The following is a 23,804-nucleotide window of genomic DNA, read 5'->3' on the forward strand; positions in this document are numbered from 1 at the left end:
ACTGTACTGGTAACTGATGAACCTAGGGCTTCAGCTGTGTTTCACCACCACCCCAGTGGCTTGTCTATCTTCCTAACTTTCAGTAACAACTTGGGTGGCCGTAGAATTGTGGGTAGGATACTGTCTATGGTGAAGCATGTATCACTTCCTGTAGTGGGGGTCATTTAGCTGGTGGTAAGACATTCTTCAGCATATAGCAGATGTCTCATGAGTTCACTCAGTCTACACACTAGTAGATATTCCTAATAGAGTTCTGCACTTTGCTCTTTAGAACACATTTATTGTTTATGGTTGGGTGGTCTGCATGTTGGAAGGAGATGGTTTTTTTCTATTGTGGGTCCCCAGGATGGAGATCAGGTCATCAGTCTTGCCTTTACTGGCTAAGCCTTCTCACCTGTTTTTCGAGACAGGGTTTCTCTATAGCTTTGGTGCCCGTCCCGGAACTAGCTCTTGTAGACCAGGCTGGCCTCGAACTCCCAGAGATCCGCCTGCCTCTGCCTCCCGAGTGCTGGGATTAAAGGCGTGCGCCACCACTGCCCAGCCCCTGCACCTAGATTTTAACATGGAGCTCTTTCTGCCAAAGGCATAGTCTGGTTGAACCACAGCCCAGCACCAGACCAGGTGAGCCTTGATTTTTGTGTGTGTGTGTGTGTGTTTTGTTTTTCAAGACAGGATTTCTCTGTGTAGCTTTGGAGCCTGTCGTAGAACTCACTCTGTAAACCAGGCTTGCCTCGAACTCAGAGATCCGCCTGCCTCTGCCTCTCGAGTACTGGGATTAAAGGTATGCGCCGCCACCACCACCCAGTGTAAGCCTTGATTTTCTAAACAGAACCCTACATTGGCAAGTATGCATGGGCTCAGGGTATGTGCAGCCGGAGAACTGGTCATTTCCAAACTGAGGGAAGGAGTGTGAGCTCAAAATTACATCTTGCATTTGAAATGTCAGGAAAGTTAATCAGAAAGGGATCCACAGCCAGGCATGGCAGTGTATGAGGCCTGAATAGTAGGTTTCAAGCTAGCCTGGGCTATACACAGTTGAGACACTCTCAAAATTTAAAAAAGGAGACATGGATGAAACACTAGGAAATAGCTCCTAGATAGATAGATAGAAATTCAGCCAACATCTTTAAAACACCAAATACACAAATAGCTTGTTCAAGAGATTTTGTTGTTATTGTTTTACAAATGGAAAAAAACAGACCAAGACGACTTCCCACAGGGAAGGGATATAAAATTGTCCCACCAACTTCTTCATGCCACTAGGTTACTTCTTTCTCTTATACCTATAAAGAAAAACAACAAAATTAAAGCCAGAAGGGAGGAATAGTTCTGCGTTTGCTTGCTTCTCCAGCCCCATGGGTACGACCTCTGCCCTCCACAATGCAACATTACCTGGACTTAGATTTGAAGTTCCCTCTTCTCTGGCGAGACAGACCTAACTGTTTCCTCTCTTCAAAAGAAGGGCTGTAAGAGAGGAAATGTGAGATGAGCAGACTGGAGCGTGTGAGTGACGTCACCTATCTCAGCTTCACAGAAAGGGCAGCATAGGTGGGATGGGTGCAGCCATGTGAGTTTCAGTGCCTCGGAGTCAGGTCCCATGGTCTTCTACAAAACAATACACATTTCTGGAAGCCAGCCACCAGTTTAAGATCAGCAGGAAGGGGCTGGAGAGATGGCTCAGAGGTTAAGAGCATTGCCTGCTCTTCCAAAGGTCTTGAGTTCGATTCCCGGCAGCCACATGGTGGCTCACAACCATCTGTAATGATGTCTGGTGCCCTCTTCTGGCCTGCAGACATATACACAGACAGAATATTCTATAGATAATAAATTAATTAAAAAAAAAAAAACGAAAAAAAAAAAATCAGCAGGAAGAGGCCTTCCCTACCCAGCCTAGACTGAGATCATCCAGATCAGGGAACTCACAAGGAATACCTCTCCTGCTCCTGCACATCAGGCCCTGGGGGCAGAGAAGCACCCTACTCACGGCATTATAAAGCTCTAGCTAGGAGAGCTGGAAGTGGGCAAGGATGCAGACACCTCAGTTTGTTGCATACCAAGGGCTAAGGAACACTTAAAACCCTACCCAGCTCGATACTGTTTCAGGGCTTTCTTGCTCGTGTTGGTGAGTTCTTCATCAAACACAGACTTCTTCTGCTGCTTTTGCTTCTTGGCTGCACAGAGGAAAATGAGTGTGGAGGCTGTTAAGTCCCTGAAGCTCTAGGTGAGGGTTCCAAAGCCAGAGAAAGGCCACATACACCAATAGATCCCACTTTCTCCAAAGCTTGGCCATCACCATATCCCCACCGACTCCTCCTGCCATGATGAGGATGTCAGGTAGAATGAATCTCTTACCAGGACCTGCTGCAGGCTCTTCCTCAGGCATTGCCCGTGCTCGCTTGGTTCTGCGGTTCCTCTTGGCTAGCCGCTCTGCAAACATCTGTGCCTTGAGGATTTCAAACTGGGACCTCTCCTCTGGCTGGGGGCAGAGTGAGGGATGAGCACAGAACAGACCAGTGCTGCATGGTACCTAACTCCAGAGGGAGGCCACTCACCGTCATCTCCCCCTTTTTCTTGGCATCCTTCATAAACTTCTTTCTTTTCTTCTTTCCTCTTAAGGCCAAGTCAAACTCCTGCAGAGCCTTGGCAACTGCAGTGAGAACAGAGTGTGGGGTTTCATTATGTCCTTAAAGCTTAAGATGAAAGCTAACTAGGGAGCCTGACACCCATGTAGAAAAGTGTCTACCATGTAAGAAGAATGGCACAGGAAGAGGGGCTGGTGAGTTGATGGTTGCTGAGAGGGGGAGTCCGATTCCTCAGTGGTGCAGCCAGCCACTGGCAAGCTGCCCCAGTTCCAAGGGAATAGCCCCCACCCATGCTCTAATCAATGACCTAATTAAATGCAGCAGCCACAAAAAGCAGACCTCAAAGCAGAAGGGAACAGTAGAGGAGGGTATGATCCAAATATATACAATGAAATGTGACAGAATAAATACGAATTTAAAAGAATATAGACCTGAATTTAATACCTAAAACCAACTTTTTTTTTTTTTTTAAACTGGCTTTTTGACAAAGGGTCTATGTAGCCCTAGCCTCCTGGAACTCACTGTGTAAACTCAAACTCACAGAGATCCATCCACAAGTAGATTAAAGGTAAACCCAGGCACCTAGAACCCATTAAAAAAAAAAAAAAAAAAAAAAAAGGGCTCCAAAGCCAGAGAAACCCTGTCTCAAAGAAAAAAAAAAAGGGCTGGGCAGTGGTGGCGCACACCTTTAATCCCAGCACTTGGGAGGCAGAGGCAGGCGGATCTCTGTGAGTTTGAGGCCAGCCTGGTCTACAAGACCTAGTTCCAGGACAGGCCCCAAAGCAACAGAGAAACCCTAGGGGGGCGGGGGGGGGGGCTGGTAATCCTACTAGTTAGCAGAGACTAGGACTCACTGACCAGTCAGACTAGCCTATCTGCTCAGTTTCTAGGCCAATGAGAGGCCCTGACACATGACACTGGGAGAATGACAGCCGAGGTTTGCTCTCTCCTCCACATACACTCCTCTGCTGGTTACCTCCAGTTCACTAAGCCCCAGGAGCCTCATTACACTGAAGGTGCTCACTGTCTCAACTCCTGCTACAAAGGACAAAGACAGGTTTTACCCAGTACTCAGCACCTTCCACCAATTAACAGAGCCCTAGTTCCACCATAGAAGGCTAACACACTCACCCTTCCTGCCTGGCCCATCAGAAAGGGGCAGGATTTCTGAAACTGCTGGCACAGTTATATGGGAGATAGTTTTGAAATTGTCATAGAATTAGAAATATGCATAGTTCTTCTTCACCTGCAGTAGTTTATCCTACAAAGCAAATAGCTTGCTGAACTAGAGGGCACATGTTCAAAGTTTCTCATGACATCCTCATGGCAAAAACTGGAAGAACTTTCACTATTCTTTAGCAGGGAAAAGTCCCGTCATAATCTACTCAGATGATAAAGAAGCATGCTGCCATTTTAATTTTAAAAGCTGTGAGGCAGGTTCTAGAGACTCAACCTCAGGTCCTTAGGTTTTTGCATGGCGAGCAATTCCCCCACTAACGTTCAGCACTCACTCTTCTCCTTCTTCCTCTCTTCTTTGGTCTGGAACCAGCTCCTCTCGGGCTCGTGGTCTGCTGTCTCCTTCCCCTTCTCCAAGAGCCGCTTTGCTGTGTCTATCTGTGGGGTGGGCATGAGGACACTAGCAGAGCTGCAGCAGCCACTGCCCGGTTAGCGGTGCAGCTGCCACTGAGCAGCAGGTAGGGAGACGGCCACCCGGCCTCACCTGGGCCTCTGAATGCTGCATCTCTTTCTCCTCTGCCTCCAGCTGCAGCACCGCATATACATCCTTCTCCATTTTCTCAATCTTGTCCCGGAATTTGAGGATAACATCTTACAAGAATCGAATAAAGAATAAAACTGAGAAGCTGGGATATGGTGGCACACGTCTTTAACCCCAGCACTCGGGAGTCAGAAGCACGCGGATCTCTGTGGGTGCAAGGCCAGCCTTGTCTACATAGCTAGTTCCAGGACAGGCACCAAAGCTACAGAGAAACCTTGTCTTGAGAAAACCAAAAGAAAAACAAAAAAGAATAAAACTGAGGGTGATTACTTGGCAGCTTGTGAGTATAATGCAGATGCCTACCTACTGACACAGAACTTCCTTCCTGAATACCTCCCACTAAGAACGAGGCCATGTGATGCTGGCCTATATCCCTGGTTACTCAGGAAGCAGAGAGACCTACTTAGGCCCAGGAGTCTGGGCCAGCCGAGCCCAACAGAACCAGAACTCATCTCAAAAGTTAACAAGGGCTGGGGAGACGCCACACGAGGATGAAGACACGAGTTCAGATCTCCAAACCCATATAAAGTGAAGTACAAAAGCACACATCTGTGATCCCAATTGCTCCTATAGCCAGATGGGAACTAAAATCAGAGTCGCCAGATGCTAAAGGCCAACTAGTTTGGCATGTACAGGAGACCTGTCTTAGATAGGTAGAAAGTGAAGCCAAGACCTGAGGTTGTCCACTGACTCTAGGAATGCACGACACACACATATCATCCACCCACAAACACAAAGATTAAAACCACAACAAAAGCCACCCTGTAACCACCCCCATGGCTTCCTGTTCCTCTTCGAATGAATTGCCAATGTTTCAGAATGGCCTCATCTACCTGAGCTCACTGTGTCCTGGTTCCCTGACTTCCCTTCCTTCACGCACACACCAAGTTTATTCCTGCCCAGAGCTGCTGCCCTTGCTCAGTCAGGGAGCCAGTCCTCAGAGGGCTGGCTCATGGCCACCTTACTTTGTCAGCCTGGACTTAGCTCAGAGCCAGCTGCTCAGAGGCCTTTGCTAAGCAGTCGTTTTTTAAGAGAGCATCATGTAGTTGAGACTGGCCTCTTAATTGCTATGTGGCTGAGAATAGCTTTGAACTCATCTTCTGCCTACAGCTCCCAAGCACTGGGAGTATGGGCATCACTCCACACCCTGCTCTGAGTAGCGTTTCTAAACAGGCCCCTCTCCTCCCGTCACCCTCAGCCACACTGATTATCAACTCACTGACTCTCACACCAGCTGTTCCGTTCCCTGCTCAATTCCTGGCTACTGGGACAGCAGCACTAAAACTGAGCACACAGTTAGCTATTTCCTGACTGACAACCTAAAATGAAATGGGAAAAAAGGGGGCTGGAGGAGCACTGGCTGATCTTCAAGGACCTGAACTGGTTTCCAAACCCACAAGTGGCTCACAATCATCTCTAACTGTAGTTCTCTCTGGCCTCCTAGAACATCATATACATGTGTTACCTAGACATACATGAAAGCAAAAAACCCATACACATAAAATAAAAACAAAATCTCAAAGCAAATTAAAAAGAAACTAGAAAAAAAAGGCATCCATAGATAGAGGAGACACTGAAGGCCCTGCCCCAATACAGACAGGGATGAGCTCCTGGATTACAGATTTCATTATTCTCACTGATTCCAACAAGCGGACTTAAGTTTGCAGCATCACTACAGGTAAGCCAAAGTCAGGCATGGTGGCATACATCACTAATCCTAGCACCCAGGAGACGGAGGCAGGTGGATCTCTGTGAGTTTGAGGTCAGCATGGTCTACAAAGTGATTTCCAGGACAGCCAGAGCTGTTATACAGAGAAATCCTACCTCAAAAACCAAAACAAAAAGGAGTGAGTACCAACCTCACCTTCCCGCCTACCAACCAACAGGAAAGGGGCGTTGATGACACAGAGGCCTCTCTTAACTTCTAAGGAAGTTCTGACGAGTTGGACCCTACATTTACCATCTATCATTCCCTGGCACACATACTGACACCCAAGGTGTGGAGGAAGCCTGTCCAGGAGACTCAGGAGGTGTCGACTGCAGAGCTCTTGGCATCATCCTTTGCCTGAGCCCAGCACCCTGTGCTCCTCACCTTGGGGGATGAGCCGTGCCTTCACTGGAGCCTTGGCAGCCTTCACAATCTCCTTCAGCATCTTCCGTTCCTCTTCTCCCACAAGAGAGACAGAGCGTCCAGCCCTGCCAGCACGTGCAGTTCGCCCCACCCGGTGCACATAGTGTTTGACAGTGTTGGGCATGGTGAAGTTGATCACCTGCAGATCAGAGCAAACATCAGTGAGGTGTGGGTGGTGGGCAGGCCAGCAAGACTCCTACCAAAGGTAAGCAGCAGAAATAGCACTCACTGTTTTCACACCTTCGATGTCAAGCCCACGGGCAGCAACATCTGTGGCCACCAGGATATCAATCTGTTCATCCTTAAAGCGCCTAGAAAGAGCACAGAGATATTCAGTAAGCTGCCTGAGCCCAACACCATGAGACGGCTCAGCAGGTAAGGTACCTGCTTCTAAGCCTAAGGACTGACTCCTGCGAGTAATCCTGACACCATGGCACACACCCAAGCACAAATAAATAAAAATACAATAAAAAAAATAAAGTTGGAGCTCTGCGGTGGTGGTACACGCCTTTAATCCCAGCACTCGGGAGGGAGAGGCAGGTGGAGCTCCAGGTTTGAGGCCAGCCTGGTCTACATAGCAAGTTCTAGGACAGTCAGAGCTACACAAAGAAACACTGTTTTGAAAAGCCAAAAAAAAAAAAAAAAAGTAAAATAAAATTACCATTAAATCCTCATAGAGTCCAAGCAGCAGTGTGTGGCTCATCATATATTTTAATTTATGGTGTGGATGGAACAAGGAAAAAAAGCTGGGAATGTAACACTGGGACTTGAGCAAGCCTTCTAACAGAGCCACACCCCAGCCTGTGGGCACACAGTTAAATGGCAGCAATTCCCATCACACTCAAGACTGGAAACAGTCTATGTGGACTACAGCACAGAGCAGACGCTAAGGCCTCAGTGGGTGGAGCTTCCTCGCTTCACGTACACAGTTAGGAATGAGGGGCATTCTGAAGGGCCCCTTTCCTGGAGCTCCCCTCTGCTGAGGACTCAGCGACAAACTGGAAACTGCTGGAGCACTGAAGCTCATGAAGTGACTGTTGCCCGAGTGTGAGTCGGAATCGACTGACAGGTGAGCTCTCTGGGGAAGCCACACAGAGGATGTGTTTCCTGCTATAGGTGCCCAGGAGAGCACAGAGGGTGCCCTGCTCAAAGGCCAGAAGAGTTCTGATTACATGCAACCTTAGAGTGTGCGGACTGAGACATTGATTCCCACCTCAGTCTCCCAAGAAGCTGGGACCACAGGTGTGGTGGCGGACACTAGTCACCTGTTAAAGTGGGGGCACTGTGCTGTTTGTGCTCCCTGTCACAATCCCCAGGGTCCAATTCCCTTGATAACGAGCTCCCCAGGCCTTCCCAAGAGAGCAGCACCCTGAGTATTACCGGAGGGCCTCCAGTCGCTGTGTCTGTGACAAGTTGCCGTGGAGCTCGCCCACCTGCAGCCCCAGCAGCCCCAGAAGAATGTGCATGCGGTGGGCCTGCTTCTTAGTCTGGGTGAAGAGCATCACATGGTCGGTGAACGTTCTCATCAGTAGAGCTGAAGGGAGAAGAGTGAGCCAGCACTGGGCAGACTGCACAAGCCAAGACAAAGACAGAGACGCCAACTCTCAAATGTGGTCAACATCATGGAGTGGGGGAAATGGGAGGCAGCAGGCTGGGTGAGAGGCAATGCTGCTGTCTGAGCTCAGGAGAATGGATGGAGGTGGCTGAAGGACAAAGAGAAGAGCATGAGTGCAGATGGCCACCCTGTTCAGTCCTACCCTGGGCCTTTACCTGCCACAATGGCTTCCCGGTCCCCTTCCCTGTTAGGCCGGATCCGTATGAACTCTTGCCGAAGAAAGGGAGCTACATCTGTGTTGCTGTTCACAAATATCCGCACAGGGTTCTTTAAGGAGACCGAAGCCAGATCTTTCACCTGCCAAGTACAGGGTCAGAGCTGCATAGCTTGGAAAGGTGGGAGAACAAGAGGGCTTGCCCAGCTGGGATCCTCTGCATGCCACTAGGCACACCCACCTCATCTGTCATGGTGGCTGAGAAGAGCATGGTCTGGCGGTGGTGGGAACACATTCGAATGATCTCCTTCATCTGCTCCTCAAAATATTCATCCAGCATTCTGGAAGAGGGGACAGATGGGCTGAAGAGCAGCTCTTCCGTCAAGAATGAGGGTCACGGCATCACATAGGCCAACGACTCATGTTTACCCTGTCATCGCTGCTACTCCACCCTCCTATTCTGCAAGTTACTGAGATCATGATCACTTATTCCAAATGTCCCAGCATATACTACTGATTAACCTGCTCCTATATAACCAAAGTGTCAAACATTTGAGTGTTTGGGTAAGACGGAATCTCCTTCACTGTTCCCCAAATACTTCTGTGTTGCAGTTGGTGATCACACATCTTTGGTCTCCAACCAGAATATCCCCTCAGCCTTGCTCTCTGCATTTGTCTGGTTGTGTCCCAGTGACTCGACTGATAAGCCATCCTCGGGACAAGACTGCTGGGTAAGAACTTAGAGGAGCTTGAAGCAGGTTAAGGAGATAGTGCTTTGTGAAGAGCCCCACGGTGGGTGCTAAGGATTTCCCAATGGGTGTAACACAGATGTGAAACACACAGAATTGAACAGCTGGGAGGACTGGACTGCCTTCAGCTGAGCTGAGGAGAGGCACATGTAAGGCGCGGCTCAGTTCTTCCAGGATTCACAGTGAGGGTGAACCATCTGCCCAACTGACCTCCATCACTGGTTCAATTGGGACATGAAGGAGTCAGCCAGCAAAGGAGCAAGAGAGAAGCTGGAGGTGTGGAGGGGCGAACACATGGAGGGAGCAGCCCTGGCGATGGCCTGTGGAAGGTATACTGGCTTGCTTGCATTGCTCCCTGTAGTGTCCTGCATGGATGCCATTCTTATTCCCAGGCACAGACAAGAAAAAGATTTGTTCCAAGAATCTCAGTCCCATTCTCCAACATTGGGAAATGGTAGAGCTCACATTATTTAACCTTTTTTTGAGACAAGGTCTCACTCTGTGTCCAGGCTGGTCTGGAACTTACTGTATATCCTGAGCTTAGCTCAAACTTCCTGCCTCAGCATCCGAAGTGCTGGGATTAAAGGCATGCAGCACTATTCCTGAAAGACCTCTCTTACCTCTTAAGCAGCTCACTCCAGAGAGGGGGAAAGGAGGAAGGGGTGGGGAGATAGCACACATGCATACGCATGGAAACCTGACCTAAAGAGGACAGAGATCCAGTGTGGACAGTTAAATGGTGTTACATGCCGGTGACCAAGAGCCTTAGAGTACCACAGGGTGACAGTGCAGGACCCCCAGGCCCTGCACCTCAGGCCCACCTGTCAGCCTCATCCAGGATGAGCACCTCAATGCTGCTCAGGTGAAAGGAAGGGCAGTTGTGAAGGTGGTCGATGAGCCGGCCAGGTGTGGCAATGAGGATGTCTGGTGCTGCCCGGAGAGCAGCTTCCTGAGACTTCACATCCAGGCCACCTGCAGAGAGCAGACCCCAGTGGACGGCCTGGTCAGTCAGTCATCAGTGTCACCTGCTGGGGCTCAGGCCAAATGTACAGCACACACAGGGAGTAAGACAGTCTGAGACTAGATAACACTGGGACCTCACCAGGGAACGTCCTCCCAAATCACTATTATTCACAATAAGGTTAAGTAACAAGAAAAAGTCTAAAGCCTCGTCATTCTTTTTTTTTTTTTTCCTGGTTTGAGACAGTCTCACCCTGTAGCCCAGGCTGGCAATGACTCTACCTCATCATCCCAAGTACGAGAATTACCATATTTTATGGAAAATAATACTGTTCGTGTGTTAGGAATGGATCCCAGAGACTGGTAGAAACTACACAAGCCCTCTACCGAGGACCTCTATCCCCAATGCTGAATTCTATTTATCAAGGTTAAGTCTTCTTTGGATTTGTGGACACGATCTTACTGTGCAGCTGTCTGGGGAATTCCCTCTGTAGACCAGGCTGGCCTCCAACTCACAGAGATCTACCTGCCTTTCCCTCCCGAGTACTGGGATTAAAGGTGGGCACCACACACCAGGCTTTTTCAAAGGTCTGTTTCACTGTATTATACGTATGAGTCTTTTGCCTGTATGTGTTATGTGTACCATATACATGCCTGGTGCTGATGCCCTCAGAGGTCAGAAGAAAATGTCAGATCCCTTGGAATTTAAGTTACAGACAGCTGTGAGTTACCACGTGGAGGCAGGGAACTGAAACTCAGTGTTCTGAACCACCAGACCAACTCAACAGTTCAGTGACGCAGTATCATGCGAAAGGCCCTAGATTCTGTCCCCAGCTCCACAAACTATAGAGTCTAAGTCCTGCTGAATGTGGTGGCTCATACCTGGACTCTCACTAGTAGCAGGAAGGTTAGGCAGGAGGGCTGCTATGTTTGAGGCCAACCTGAGCTACACAGTTTTAAGCCAACCTGAGCTACAGAATGAAACCTTACCTCAAAAATATAAAACAAAACAAAACAAAACAAAGAGTTAAATCTTAATGAAATGTCTTCCCCTGCCTCTATCCACTATGAAAATATGTCAACTGACTTTTAGGTGGATCCAATCCACAAAAGGGTCTTTTCCTGACACTGGGGGTGGGGTAAAACACACCTCATTCTCCATGCATCGCATTGTGTCTCACAGTGGCCCTCACTTACCCACAGCCAGGCAGGTAGTGATGCTGCAGAACTGGGCCAGCTGCTTGGTGACGGAGTGTACCTGGATGCCCAGCTCTCTGGTAGGGACTAGCACCAGCACTCGAGTGACCGCAGCCTGGCGGGGCTTGTAGATCAGACGCTCCAAGACAGGCAATGCAAAGGCTGCAGTTTTGCCTAGAGGGAGGACAACAGGAGAGCAGAGAGCAGGTTCAGCACCTTCCATGCTTTGGTTCCACCTGAATACAGGAACCCACATCTCTGCCTATGGGAACATGCCTTATGCATGCAAGTGTTTTCCTGATGCCAAACAGTATCAATGTAAACTTAAAGAGAAGGACATGAAGAGTAACTGGGCTGGAGAGCTGGCTCAGCTGTTACCAGGCTAGTTGCTCTCCAAAGGACCCACTGTCATCCTGCCCCCATCCCAACACCAGTGGATGCCAGAAACAAGGCTCAACGTTCTGAGAGACTTGAGATATTTATTATTTTAGAGATCTGTTTATCTACATGTATGTATATGCCTGTGAATGCATGCCACATGTGTGCCCACAGAGACCAAACAGGGGCATGGAATCCTCTGGAACTGGAATTAGAGACAGCTATAAACTACCATGTGGGGGTTGAGAATTGAACCTGGTCCCCTAGAAGAATAGCCCCTGTTCTTAACCACTAAGTTCTCTCACCAACCCCAACACTTACTTGTTTATACATTTTATATATGTATGAGAATTTTGCCTGTATGTATGTGCCTGGTACCATGGAGACCAGTAGAGATCAGGTGTCTGATTCCCTGGCACTGTAGTCATAGGTGGTTGTTAAGCTGCCAAATGGGTATTGGGAACCAAACTTTGGTTGTCTGCAAAAGTAGCCAGTGCTCTTCAATTCTGAGCCACCTCTCCAGTCCCAAAATTCAACATTCTACAGCATGAGCATAGGAAGACAAACTGGCATCCCATAGCTATAAAAGCTGCTAAGGTCTCCAGTTGAAGGGCTGGCCTCATAGTTAAAAGTGAATGTTGCTGTTCTAGAGGAGGAGCGCAGTTCCCAGAACCCAAGCCAGCAGCTCCCAACTGCTGCTAAGTCTGGCTTCAGGGGACCTGTCATTCTCTTCTGGACGCTGTGGGCACCTGCACCCACATGAACACATACCTACAGACATACACATAATTTAAAATAAAATAAATTTTTCCTTTTTTTTCTTTTTTTTTTTTGGAGACAGGGTATCTCTGTGTAACAGCTCTAGCTGTCCTGGAATTTGCTTTGTGGACCAGGCTGGGCTCCAAATCAGAGATCCACCTGCCTCTGCCTTCCAAAGGTTGGAATTAAAGATGTGCTCCACCACACCAGCTAAAAATAAAATAATTTTAACAACAAAAGTCTCCAGCTAGAAGCCAGGCAGTGGTGGCGCACGCCTTTAATCCCAGCACTTGGGAGGCAGAAGCAGGTGAATCTTTGTAAGTTCAAAGCCAGCCTGGTCTACAAGAGCTAGTTCCAGGACAGCTAGGGCTGTTACACAGAGAAACCCTGTCTTGAAACCCCCCCAATAAAAAAAAAAAAATCACCAAGCAATGGTGGTACAGCCAGGTGGGCAGTGAGGGCGGTCTACAGAGTTCTAGGACGGCCAGAACTGTTACACAGAAAAATCCTGTGTCATCCCCCTGACAAAAAACACCCCACCAAATCACCAATTGAGTACAGATTTCTACGGACTTTTTTCTGTTTTTTTGTTTGTTTGTTTGTTTTTGTTTTTCGGAACAGGCTTTCCCTGTGTAGCTGCCCTCAAACTCAGAGATCCTCCTACCTCTGCCTCCCGAGTGATGGGGACTGAAGAGGTGCACCACCACCACACCAGCCAGATTTTTTTCTTCTTTTTTTTTTTTTTTTTTTTAAATATTTATTTATTTATTATGTATACAATATTCTGTGTGTATGCCTGAAGGCCAGAAGAGGGCGCCAGACCTCTTTACAGATGGTTGTGAGCCACCATGTGGTTGCTGGGAATTGAACTCAGGACCTTTGGAAGAGCAGGCAATGCTCTTAACCACTGAGCCACCTCTCCAGCCCCGATTTTTTTCTTCTTAAGATAGTCTTTCTATATAGCCCACCACCATATTTGGCTTTATAAACTTTTTCTATAGTTCAAAAAGGCAAGCAGAGGGAGATGGCTCAGTGGTTAGGACTTGGTACTCTTGGGTTGGGTTCCCAGCATCCACATGACGGTTTACAGTCTACTACTCCAGTTACAGGGCATACAACACCCTCTCCTGGCCTCCACATAAAGTACATATGCATACATGAAAGCAAAACACTCATGTTTAAAATAAAATAAATCTTTAAAAAGCCAAGTGTGTTCTGGCCTCCTGCCCCGCCTACCCTGTCACCTGTCCCGGTGGCCGCACAGGCACAGATGTCTTTTCCCAGCAGACCCACAGGGATGCACGCCTTCTGGATTGGGGTCGGCTGCTTGAAGCCCATGGCTGTAATTGCCTGAGGAGAAAAGTTAGTCAGACAGGGTAGGTGGAAAGGGAGGGAGTCATAGCAAACAGCAAGGGACACAACTTCCTGGGTACCTTCCCTCCAGAGCCTAAGGCACCAGCTGCACCCAGGACAGCAGGAGACAGAAAGAAAAGCCTTGCTTTGGGAACCAGCAAAAAGAAACAGACCAAAATCAAACACCCATTCTATAGAGACTAATAAAAGCAGTCACATAGGAGCTGGAGACAAGCAGGAAAAAGTGCAAGTCACAACAGGGATGATTCACTGACCCCAATGGGGTGACTGAATACCCCAAAAGACTTCTGGAGGAAGAATCTTCCAAACAGAGGGAACAGGAAGTACAAAAAAGAAGAGTGCTACAACTGTCCTCAAAAAGGATCAGAAGAGAAACAAGTCTGTACGTCAGCATGAGCACCTGGGCTTTGATCCCAAGTGAAAGGCCCTAAGAGCTGGTGGGATTTGCGTCAGAGGGCTCTCTGCAGCGGAGCCAAGTCAAAGAGGAACACGAGAACCATACATGGGGACTACTGCAAGAATCAACCCATAATTATCAGCTGGTTGTGCATCCCAGTCCTTGGGAGATGAAGGCAGGAGGATCAGGAGTTCAAAGCCCACCCTGGCTACACAGTAAGTTCATAGCAAGCCTGGACTATGAAACCCTGTCCAAAATGAATGGGCATCTAAAATGTATGCTCAGCAGTTAAGAGCACTTGCTGCTCTTGAGAAGATCTGAAGTTGGTTGCCAGCACCTACGGCAGCTCACAATCACTTGTTAACTCCAGCTTCAGGGATTCCAATGAACCTCTTTACTTCCACAGGCACCAGCACACACACATGCAGATAGTTCACATGAGCACATCATGCACACAGAGAGAATTAAATCAATCAAAAAAGAATCAACCCCCATTGCCAAAGCTACTACCTTCAGGAGGGGCCGGGACAGATTCATGTCCTGGAAGGTGAGGCTTTTGTCATACTCAGATGCATCTTCAAAGAATCCTCCTGCTTCCTGCACCAGATCAGACAGCAGAAGAGGACTTAGCAAAGCCACCCGAGCCTGCCTGTCCTTTCAGGCTGGGAAAGAGAACTGCCCAACGACCTCACACCCAGGCTCACCTGGCCCTTCTTCTTCTTCTTCTCCTTCACTTTGAGTGTGTCTGCGGGAAAAACACAGCAGTGAGCATGGCCCTTGGTACCCTGCACCTGCCTCTTCTTCCCATGGCTTCAGTGTTGTCCACAGACATCTGGGGAGGCTGATCTCCCATCCTTCTTTCACAGATAAGGACACCATGTGGTCACGTAGCAAAACCACTCCATTGTAACAGACAAGACCCTAGCCTGGCCAGTACAGTACAGACAGCAGTGGGCTCTCAACACAAGGCTGACACGTTAGTGAGTTCTACCAAAATGCTCACTGACCCCCAATACATGGCTGGACCCAGTGCACCTGAGTCACCCCAAGCGGGTGAGTTGTAGGAGAACCGGCACTGCACAGAGCTGAGGGTAAGGAAAGGAGCAGCTGCCTGCAAAGGATAAGCACCGGACAGTGTCAAGTGAAGAGAGAACCAATGGTGGGGCATCCGGCACTGTGGGGAGACAGTACAGCTCCCACAGAGCCATGGGGCATGCTCGACATCAGCCTACCTGCTTTGGTGAGGACCTCCTCATCCCCAGAGGAGTAGTCGGTCTCAGAGTCTTCATCCTTGGAGTCTGCCTCATTCCCTCCCAGATCCTCCTGCCCCTTCGGGTCACTGCTCGCCCTGCCTTCTTTCTCCTCCACCTTCCCAGACTTGGCTTCCTTTTCCTGGGGAAAAATAAAGTAGGGGTGACTACTTTACAGGAAATTCAGAACCTAAGAGAAGCCATACTGAGTTCAATAGCCAGGACAGGCTGTGTGGCTGGGCAATGAAGAGTAATAAACACCCAGACTGTCCCTGCCATCCACCACTCTCAGTGAGGCCAAAGACACAGCCCAGAGTTCATCAACAACCACCACCAGCCGGGTTTCACTCTCACCTCTGCTTTCCTTTTCTTCCGTACTTTCTCAATCTTCTCGTCTAGGGTGGTGGCTGCCCTCTGCAGATAAAATCAAGACAGGAAAAAGAAAACATATGTAGAAGGACACCGACGAGGATGTCACAGGGCCAGGCCTCAAATGTTAGGATAGAAAAGGCTTGTCTGGCCAGGCGGTGGTGGCGCACGCCTTTAATCCCAACACTTAGAAAGCAGAGGCAGGTGGATCTCTGTGAGTTTGAGGCCAGCCTGGTCTACAGGGCGAGTACCAAGACAGTCAGGGCTACACAGAGAAACCTTGTCTCGAAAAACTAAAAAGGGTTGTCTGATTGTCCAACGTAGGTATGCATGGTGGCTCACATCTGTAATCTATCACTTTGGATACCAAAGCAAGAGGTCATGAAGTCAAAGCCAGCCTTGGCTACATAGTGAGTTTCAGGCCAATCTGGCCTATAGAGTGTCACCCTACTAGACATTCCTAAGGCTTATCTAATTTTGGAAAATTTAATCAATATGCACACTATTGATAACTAAAAGAGGAGGTTTAATCCAAACACAGTACATGTGCACATGAACATTAAATTTAAAAAAGGTATCAGATATTTTATTGAAAAATGAAAGCCGGGCGGTGGTGGCGCACGCCTTTAATCCCTTTAATCGGGAAGCAGAGGCAGGTGGATCTCTGTGAGTTCGAGACCAGCCTGGTCTACAAGAGCTAGTTCCAGGACAGGCTCCAAAACCACAGAGAAACCCTGTCTCGAAAAAACAAAAAAAAGAAAAAAAAAAGAAAAATGAAAAGGCATATGCCTTTCATTCCAGCACTCCGGAGGCAGAGGCAGGAGGATCTCCATGAGTTTAAGACCAGCCTGGCCTACAAAGTGAGGTCCATAACAACCAAGGCTACACAGAGAATCCTTGCCTTGAAGAACCAAAATAAATAAATAAATAAATAATTGCTTAATAAGGAAAAAAAGCCAGATTACTAAGAACCAATACAAACATATTTTTTAAAGACTATTTTAGAGGCTGGAGAGATAGGTCAGCAGTTAAGATCACTTGCTACTCAAATTATAGGGCTTGAATTCCATTTCCAACAACCATATTGGGCAGCCCACTCCAGCTCCAAGGGATCCAGCTCCCTGTTCTAGCCTCCGTGGGAACCCATATACACACAAAAATAAAATCAATCCTAGTGTTAGAGATAGTTCAGCTCAGTAAAGAATACTGCTGCCCTTCTGGAGGACCGGGGTTCTATTCCCAGCACCCAGCAGCTCACAAATATATATCTTCCGTTCTAGGGGATCTGACACCCTTTCTAGACTCGATGGGCACTGCATGCATGGAGTGCGCTTACATACAAACTTCAACCTGTTGTGCTAAGATTACAGCATGTGCCACCATGTGCAGGTATGGGCATTTAATAAATACAGGAAAAATAAGCTCAGTTATTTATTGAAGCAGGTGTGGCAAACAATAGCCATAGAGCATGTGAAGGTCAACAAACAACCAGCGGAACTCAGTTCTCCCCTTCCACCACGTGGGTTCCAGGGATCAGAGTTAGGTCAGCAGGTTACAAGTACCCTCACCCCGTCATCAAACAGAGTAAGCTATCTCTGATATTCTAAATGCCACCTGGAGACAAACTAATATATTTCTGATGATTAACTACAATAAGACCACTTACTTTACAGTGCTCTCCACTATTGGCAATTCATGAGAACTGTGGGGTACTTGGAGCCTCCTCTCCCTACCCCATCAAACATACACAACCCATTTTCAAAGGGTTCCAAAAGCTGCTGAAGATAAAATAAAGGTAAAAGGCTGTGAGATAAGGGTCTGTCCTCATACCCACTTACTGTCCATCACCCAAAACACATCTCCGTCAGTCTCACCTTCTTCTTGAGCTGGCTCATGACATCAGCCAGGGCCCAGCTGCCGTCATACATGCCCTCCTTCTCAGTGAAAATGAAGTCAGGGTTGAAATCAGCACTACGGCTCTTCTGAAGGGCTTTCTGCTTGCGGCCCAGCACAATGGGCCCCTGAAAAGAGGAGAGGGAAAAGTAACAGGCTGAGACAGAGGAACAGAACAGGAAGAGGGAAGGAAGGGAGGAGGCCTACCAGGAGAAACCCACAGCTGGGAGCCCAGATCAGCGGGGAGAGCCTGCCTAGCGTGTATGAAGCCCTGGTTCAAATCAACAGGCAGGATAAAAAAGCAACGTAAGGCAAACACGGGCAGATGATAAGGAAGTGTCCAGCTTACAACTGTCCTGGGAGGTTTTTAACACACCTGTCGGTGTAGTCTAGCCTAGCCTAACTGGTGCTCTAGGTTCCAGGGGGAGAAGCGTCTGTAGAAACGAGGTGGACAGCTCCTGAGGAATGACACTCGGTGTGCATTAACCCTTGGCCTGCCAACAGTGTCCGTACCCACCCCACCCCCACAAACACACACTGCACCTGCAGGTGCATATATACCTTCAAGCACGGACACACACACACACACACACACACACCGGGAGGGGGGCATGCAGAATGGACTGTCGTGAAGAGGGCTTGTGCGTGCAATGGCAGAAAGGACAGAGCCTGACCTACTCTGAAAGCCACGGGAGGAAGCAGCTGCTGGGTTGGGAGGAAGGGGCAGGTCCAACGGGACCGCGTCATGGGAAGCCCACTCTGCTGCCAGGTGAGGAGAGGACTAGAAGGGGACCATTGACCAAACTGCAAACGAAGAGAGGGCTGCAGGTAGCCAGGTGTGACTCGGCACAGAGAATAGTGCGGATGGTCGGAGGGCAAACGGTCAAAAACGACCGCACCGCTCCATCGTGAGGGGCAAAGAGCGGAGCCTTAGAGTATTTGTTGCTTTCTCGGAAGTCGACCGCAGAGGTCGTGGGCCATCCGAAGGGCCATGTCAGGCAGGCAGATGACAGCGTGAGGCACGTCGTTTTGTTTTCTTTTCTCGCCACTCGCTCAAGACTACATCCCCACCGCCCAAAGCCACGACAGCCGCCTGGGAGGCTGGATGGACAGATGGGAACACAACATCACCGAATGGGCAGGAAGCAAGACTGACTTCAGGGGCGGAGGTCGCCTCTGCACAGCCTGGGTCAAACAGCCTGCCTGGGGACACCTTAGCACGCTGAGGACGGCCTGGCGCCCACAGCTCCTTCCCGGCCGCTCCCGCTCACGGCTCCCTCCCCCGCGAATCCGTCCGCCGGCTCCAACCTCCTCCTCGTCGTCCCCGGAGTCCGATTCGGGCTCCACCGGCACCTCGTCATCTTCGCCAATGGTCCCGATGAATCCGAGCTCGGCCAGCATGCTGAGGAAGCAGCCACTTCCGGAAGCGAGTGCAGTCCTCCGGCCGCACCGGCCTTTTCGGCGCTCGCCTTACCGTCACGCGCATGCACTTTACGTCACTTCCGTTCTAAGGAAGCCTTCCCAGAACGCCGTCGCCGCTTGGGGGCGTGGTTTCAGATGGTAAATATAAATGGATGGGTCTCTTTTAAATTAGAATACTACACAGTCAAATTTCGGGAAAAAAATGAAGCCTGAGAGCGTGTGCAAGGCTGAGGGAAAAATTAGAAGTATGCGTACGTTTGGGACCAAAACAATAACCACAAGAAATGGTGGCAAAGGCCTCCCGATGCCTCGGAATGGTAAAGGCATTTGCCACGTTATGCTGAGGACCCGAGTTCAATCTCCGATACCTACAATGTGGAAGAAGAGCGAGTCCACAGAGTTGTCCTCAGAACTATGCATCCTGTCCAAGAGAACACGCCCCTCTACACGCACAATAATAGTAATAAACAGGGAGCTAGAGACATAGAGGGCTGGTTCGGAAGTTAAGAATCCTGGCTACTCTTTTTTTTTTTTTTTTTTTTTTTTTGGTTTTTTCGAGACAGGGTTTCTCTGTGGCTTTGGAGCCTGTCCTGGAACTAGCTCTGTAGACCAGGCTGGTCTCGAACTCACAGAGATCCGCCTGCCTCTGCCTCCCGAGTGCTGGGATTAAAGGCGTGCGCCACCACCGCCCGGCTTCCTGGCTACTCTTGCAAAGGTTCGATTGCCAGCACTCACATGGGGACTCACAGCCATCTGTAATCCCAAATCTAATGTCCTCTTCAGGCCTCTGTGGACGCTAAATGCACGTGGTACATAGACATGCAGACAAAAATACCTGTACACATAAAAATGTAAATAATAGATAATATCTTTTTAAAAACTTTTTTTTGGTATTTGAGACAGGGTTTCTCTGTGTAGCTCTGGTTATACTGGAATACACTCTGTAGACCAGGCTGGCCTCGAACTCCCAGAGATTGTCGGCTTCTGCCTCCTAAGTGTTAAATTAAAAACCTGCACCACCACCACCCTGCTGTATTTTAAATTTTTAAAATAATTGCCACAGAAAACACAGGAACAAATAATTGTCTTGGAGTGGTTGAATTGTAAGGAATTTTTATTTTCTTAAGTTCTTAGTTTATTTTCCCACAACAATAAACGCATTGGGTTTTTTGTGATTGTTTTCAATCACATACTTTTTGTTTGTTTTTGTTTTGTTTTATGAGACAAGATTTCTCTGTGTAGCCTTGAAATTGGCTATGTAGACCAAGCTGGCCTCGAACTAACTCACAGAGATGCATCTGTCTCTACCTCCAGAGTGCTGGAAATAAAAACAAAATACTTTATGAATTTTGTTGTTGTTGTTGTTTTGAGACAGGGTTACACTATGTAGCCTGTAGCTTGCTACATAGACCAGGCTACCCTGGAACTCACAGAGATCCTCCTTCCTCTACTTTTAATTTGATTAAAGGCCTATATACCACCAAGCCCAGCCAGGTACCATTTACTTTTTGTTTTGGGTTTTTTTGTCATTGTTGTCGTTTTGGGTTTTTGTTGTTGTTTGGTTGGTTGGTTTTTGGGTTTTTGGTTTGGTTTGGTTTTTTGTTTGTTTGGTTTCTCTACATAAACTAGGCTATCCTGGATCAGGCTGGCCAAGAACTCACAGAAATTCACCTCTGCCTCCTGAGTACTGGGATTAAAGGCATGCATCAACAAACCCTGATACCTTTAGTTCATTCTTTTTAAAAATCTTAGCCAGATGGTGGCTCCTCTGTGGATCTCTGCTTCTGCTTCCATCAGTTGCTGGATGAAGGATCTATGGTGACATTTAAGATAGTCATCAAAGCCAGATCTTTGTGAGTTCGAGGCCAGCCTGGTATACAAGAGCTGGTTCCAGGACAGGCACCAAAAACTACAGAGAAACCTTTCTCAGCCCCCTCCCCCAAAAAGATAGTCATCAATTTGACTACAGCGCTAAGCCAGGTCAGACACCCCCCTCTATTTCTACCAGTTTTTAAATAAATTGTAGCATTGGTGCCAGAAGACTCTGGAGGCCCTCCTGGTGCTTCCTCTTGCCTGCCAGAGGCATGCCAGGACCCTGGAACTAGGTCTACATATGACAGCCTTACTTCTCCAACTAAAGGATCATGGTCCCTCCATCCAACATCAGCATGATTGGTAAGTCCCCCCTTCTCCACCTCTGGCCATTTCCCACGAGTGAAGGCTCGTCTCTCGAGCATGGTTTCTCGCCTTTTGGCTTCATCAAGTACTGGTACCAGGCTCTCTTGGGCTCAGAGCCCTTGGCCCCTGTTCTTTACATGACGACAATCAGGATAGCCTGTGTCTACTTAATCCGATTCTCCCTGAATTCCTGGGACACTAGGAATTGCAGACTCTTGGGTCTCACTTTTCTGCCTCACGTATGGGAACTGCAACCACCTTTGTAGTCAGACATGGTCTTAATACTCCTTAGATGTCAATCAAAATGGCTACTTCTCGGCACCCTATATCCTGATATTTTACGGGACTTTGCAACATTCTCCCAATGATCTGAAAGATGGAAGGAGGTATCGCCCTTTCACTCTTCTGCTTCCCCCTCCCCCAATAAACCTCTTATACTAACTCTGTTGTGTGCTGTATGTTTGCTTAGTGGCACAACCCACTGAAAGACAATCACTGCGCCAGGACCCTACCCACCTGCTCCACCCTCAAAAGATCTGCTCTCTTCTACCTGCAACAAATCTGCTTTCTTGTTCACTGGCAGCTCTGCCTTCCATTCAGTACTGGTAATTGGGTCTCTTGCTGGGCTACCCACCTCTGACCAGTCCCCTGAATGTGAGGCTTCATTTCTTGAGCACAGTCCTCTCCTCACCTTCTGGCTTTTCTTGAAGTCCTGGTACCAGGCTTCTACATCTCTCTTGGGCTCAGAGCCCTCCGCCCCCAGTCTTGTATGATGATGCACGGGACAGCCTGTGCCTACTTAATCTGATCCTCTCTGAATTCCCAGGATGCTAAAGATTGCAGACCCTTGGGTCTCACTTTTCTGCCTCACTCATGGGTACTGTGTCATCGCCTATATCTCCTCGTTCCCATTGGAGTGTCTTTTGGAGAACACTGACCACTCATTTCAAATTAAATCTGATCTCAGTATTCCTTGGACCAAACAGTCATGGGACCAAGAAAGAATTCTCAATTTTCTTTCTTTTTCATTGTTCCAAACCTGCTTGTGTCTGTCTGCTCTCTTTCTCTAAATCCTGTCTGTTTGCTGCAATGTGTGGGTCAGATGGATAAGCCAGCTTCCTGTTGCTCAGCACACACTGGTTCTCCCTCCACCACCACCCCCCCCCTTTTTTTTTTTTTTTTTTGGTTTTTCGAGACAGGGTTTCTCTGTGGCTTTGGAGCCTGTCCTGGAACTAGCTCTGTAGACCAGGCTGGCCTCGAACTCACAGAGATCCACCTGCCTCGGCCTCCCGAGTGCTGGGATTAAAGGTGTGCGCCACCACCGCCCGGACCCCCCTTTTTTTAACTCAATTCCTGTTTCCATTTGACCCTGGTGATCTTTCCCATTGCTTTTCCTTGTCTTCTCAGGAGACAGCCTTACCAGTGTGATACAAATTTGTTCTGTTTCACTTTTTACTATTGAATGTCCTCAGTAAGCAACCACCTGCGTCTCCTGGTGAATCGGAGAGAAAGAGTCCAGGTGATGCTGTAGTAATGGGAATGGGAGAGATGCTTTAAGTTCCTGTGAGCTCCGGGGAGTCAATTGGATCCACCTCAAACAGGTCCAAGAGGCACCGAACGGCCCCACATAGCATGGACAGCAAATTGAAACAACCAGCTACCTCATGACATGGCCAGCACCTCAGCTTTCTCAAGCTCCCCCAAAGATAGTCACTGCCCCCAGGACAGCAGGAAGCAGTCTTGAGAACACAGCATTCTCATCCCTGCCTCACCTGCTACCCCTTTCTAACTCCTCACCTTTTTATGATAAGCAAATGGGAGGATTGTTAGTATTCAGGCATCTACACAGGTCTGCCCTTGGGGTCCTGACATGATACATCCTCAGCTGCAGCCACTAAGAGCACTCCCTGTGCACATTTGCTACGTTCCCTTATAAAAGGCAGGCCTTGCTCACCTCCCCCTCTCTCTTCAGCCACTCTTGTCCCCAGACCGATATCTGCTCCCCTCTATTCCCCTTATCTCTCCTCTTCCAGTAACCCTCCCGTGTGAGTCCTGTTATATGACATGACTTCTCTTCCCGCCACTTTTTAAAATTATAACAATATTAGGCCTCTGAGTGGATATTTGGGAACTGCTGGGTGGGAGAGAAACCTCCGATTACATTAGTGCACACCTGCAATTCCAACATTTAAGAGGTAAGGCAACAAGACGAGAGGATAGGAAGTTCAAGGCTATCCTTTGGAATTCAAAGCCAGAATGGGCTTTAGGGGACCATAGCTAAACAACAGCATGACCTGGGCTCAGGGGATGGTTCAGTAGGGAAAGTCCTGGTTTTTCATTCCTCCCTCAAGAATGAAGGACAGAATCCATGTAGAATTTGAGCAGGCATAAAAGTCACCTGTAGTTGGGCAGTGGTGGCACACACCTTTCATTCCAACACTCAGGAGGCAGAGGCAGACAGATGTCTGAGTTTGAAGCCAGCCTGCTCTACAGAGTGAGTTCCAGGACAGCCAGAAGCACACACAGAGAAACTCTGACTTGAAAAACCACAAAAAAACCTGTCACCTGTAGTCTCAACACTTGAGAGACAGAAACACATGATCCTGAGTCCAAGCTAGT

At 48.4% G+C, this 23,804-nt stretch overlaps 1 protein-coding gene across 1 annotated transcript; it reads right to left on the minus strand.

The window, feature by feature from the left end:
* Positions 1–1,149: 1,149 nt before the first annotated feature.
* Positions 1,150–19,058, minus strand: Ddx27 (DEAD-box helicase 27). Its single transcript, XM_041670424.1, has 21 exons — positions 18,894–19,058; positions 17,567–17,713; positions 15,678–15,737; positions 15,306–15,465; positions 14,778–14,818; positions 14,584–14,670; positions 13,547–13,652; positions 11,166–11,339; positions 9,830–9,980; positions 8,501–8,600; positions 8,261–8,402; positions 7,871–8,024; positions 6,720–6,801; positions 6,452–6,629; positions 4,303–4,409; positions 4,094–4,196; positions 2,553–2,647; positions 2,353–2,476; positions 2,084–2,171; positions 1,393–1,464; positions 1,150–1,283 (listed from the first exon to the last, which is right to left on the minus strand). The coding sequence occupies exons 1-21, from the start codon at positions 18,984–18,986 to the stop codon at positions 1,265–1,267; spliced, it is 2,283 nt and encodes a 760-aa protein (XP_041526358.1). The 5' UTR covers positions 18,987–19,058; the 3' UTR covers positions 1,150–1,264.
* Positions 19,059–23,804: the final 4,746 nt, after the last annotated feature.

This window comes from Microtus oregoni, unplaced genomic scaffold (assembly GCF_018167655.1).
Source record: "Microtus oregoni isolate MIOR12 unplaced genomic scaffold, Mior012 000020F_ref0000438, whole genome shotgun sequence".
NCBI lineage: Eukaryota > Metazoa > Chordata > Mammalia > Rodentia > Cricetidae > Microtus > Microtus oregoni.

Bases quoted from the DNA above. Each gene is read 5' to 3' on its own strand.
- Ddx27 (XM_041670424.1), bottom strand. From the start codon at position 18,986: ATGCTGGCCGAGCTCGGATTCATCGGGACCATTGGCGAAGATGACGAG. The intron at 6,802-7,870 runs GTAATACTCAGG...TGCTCTTTCTAG, and splicing joins CAGCGACTGGAGGCCCTCCG to GCGCTTTAAGGATGAACAGA. The intron at 2,172-2,352 runs GTAAGAGATTCA...TCCTCTGTGCAG, and splicing joins AGAGCCTGCAGCAGGTCCTG to CCAAGAAGCAAAAGCAGCAG.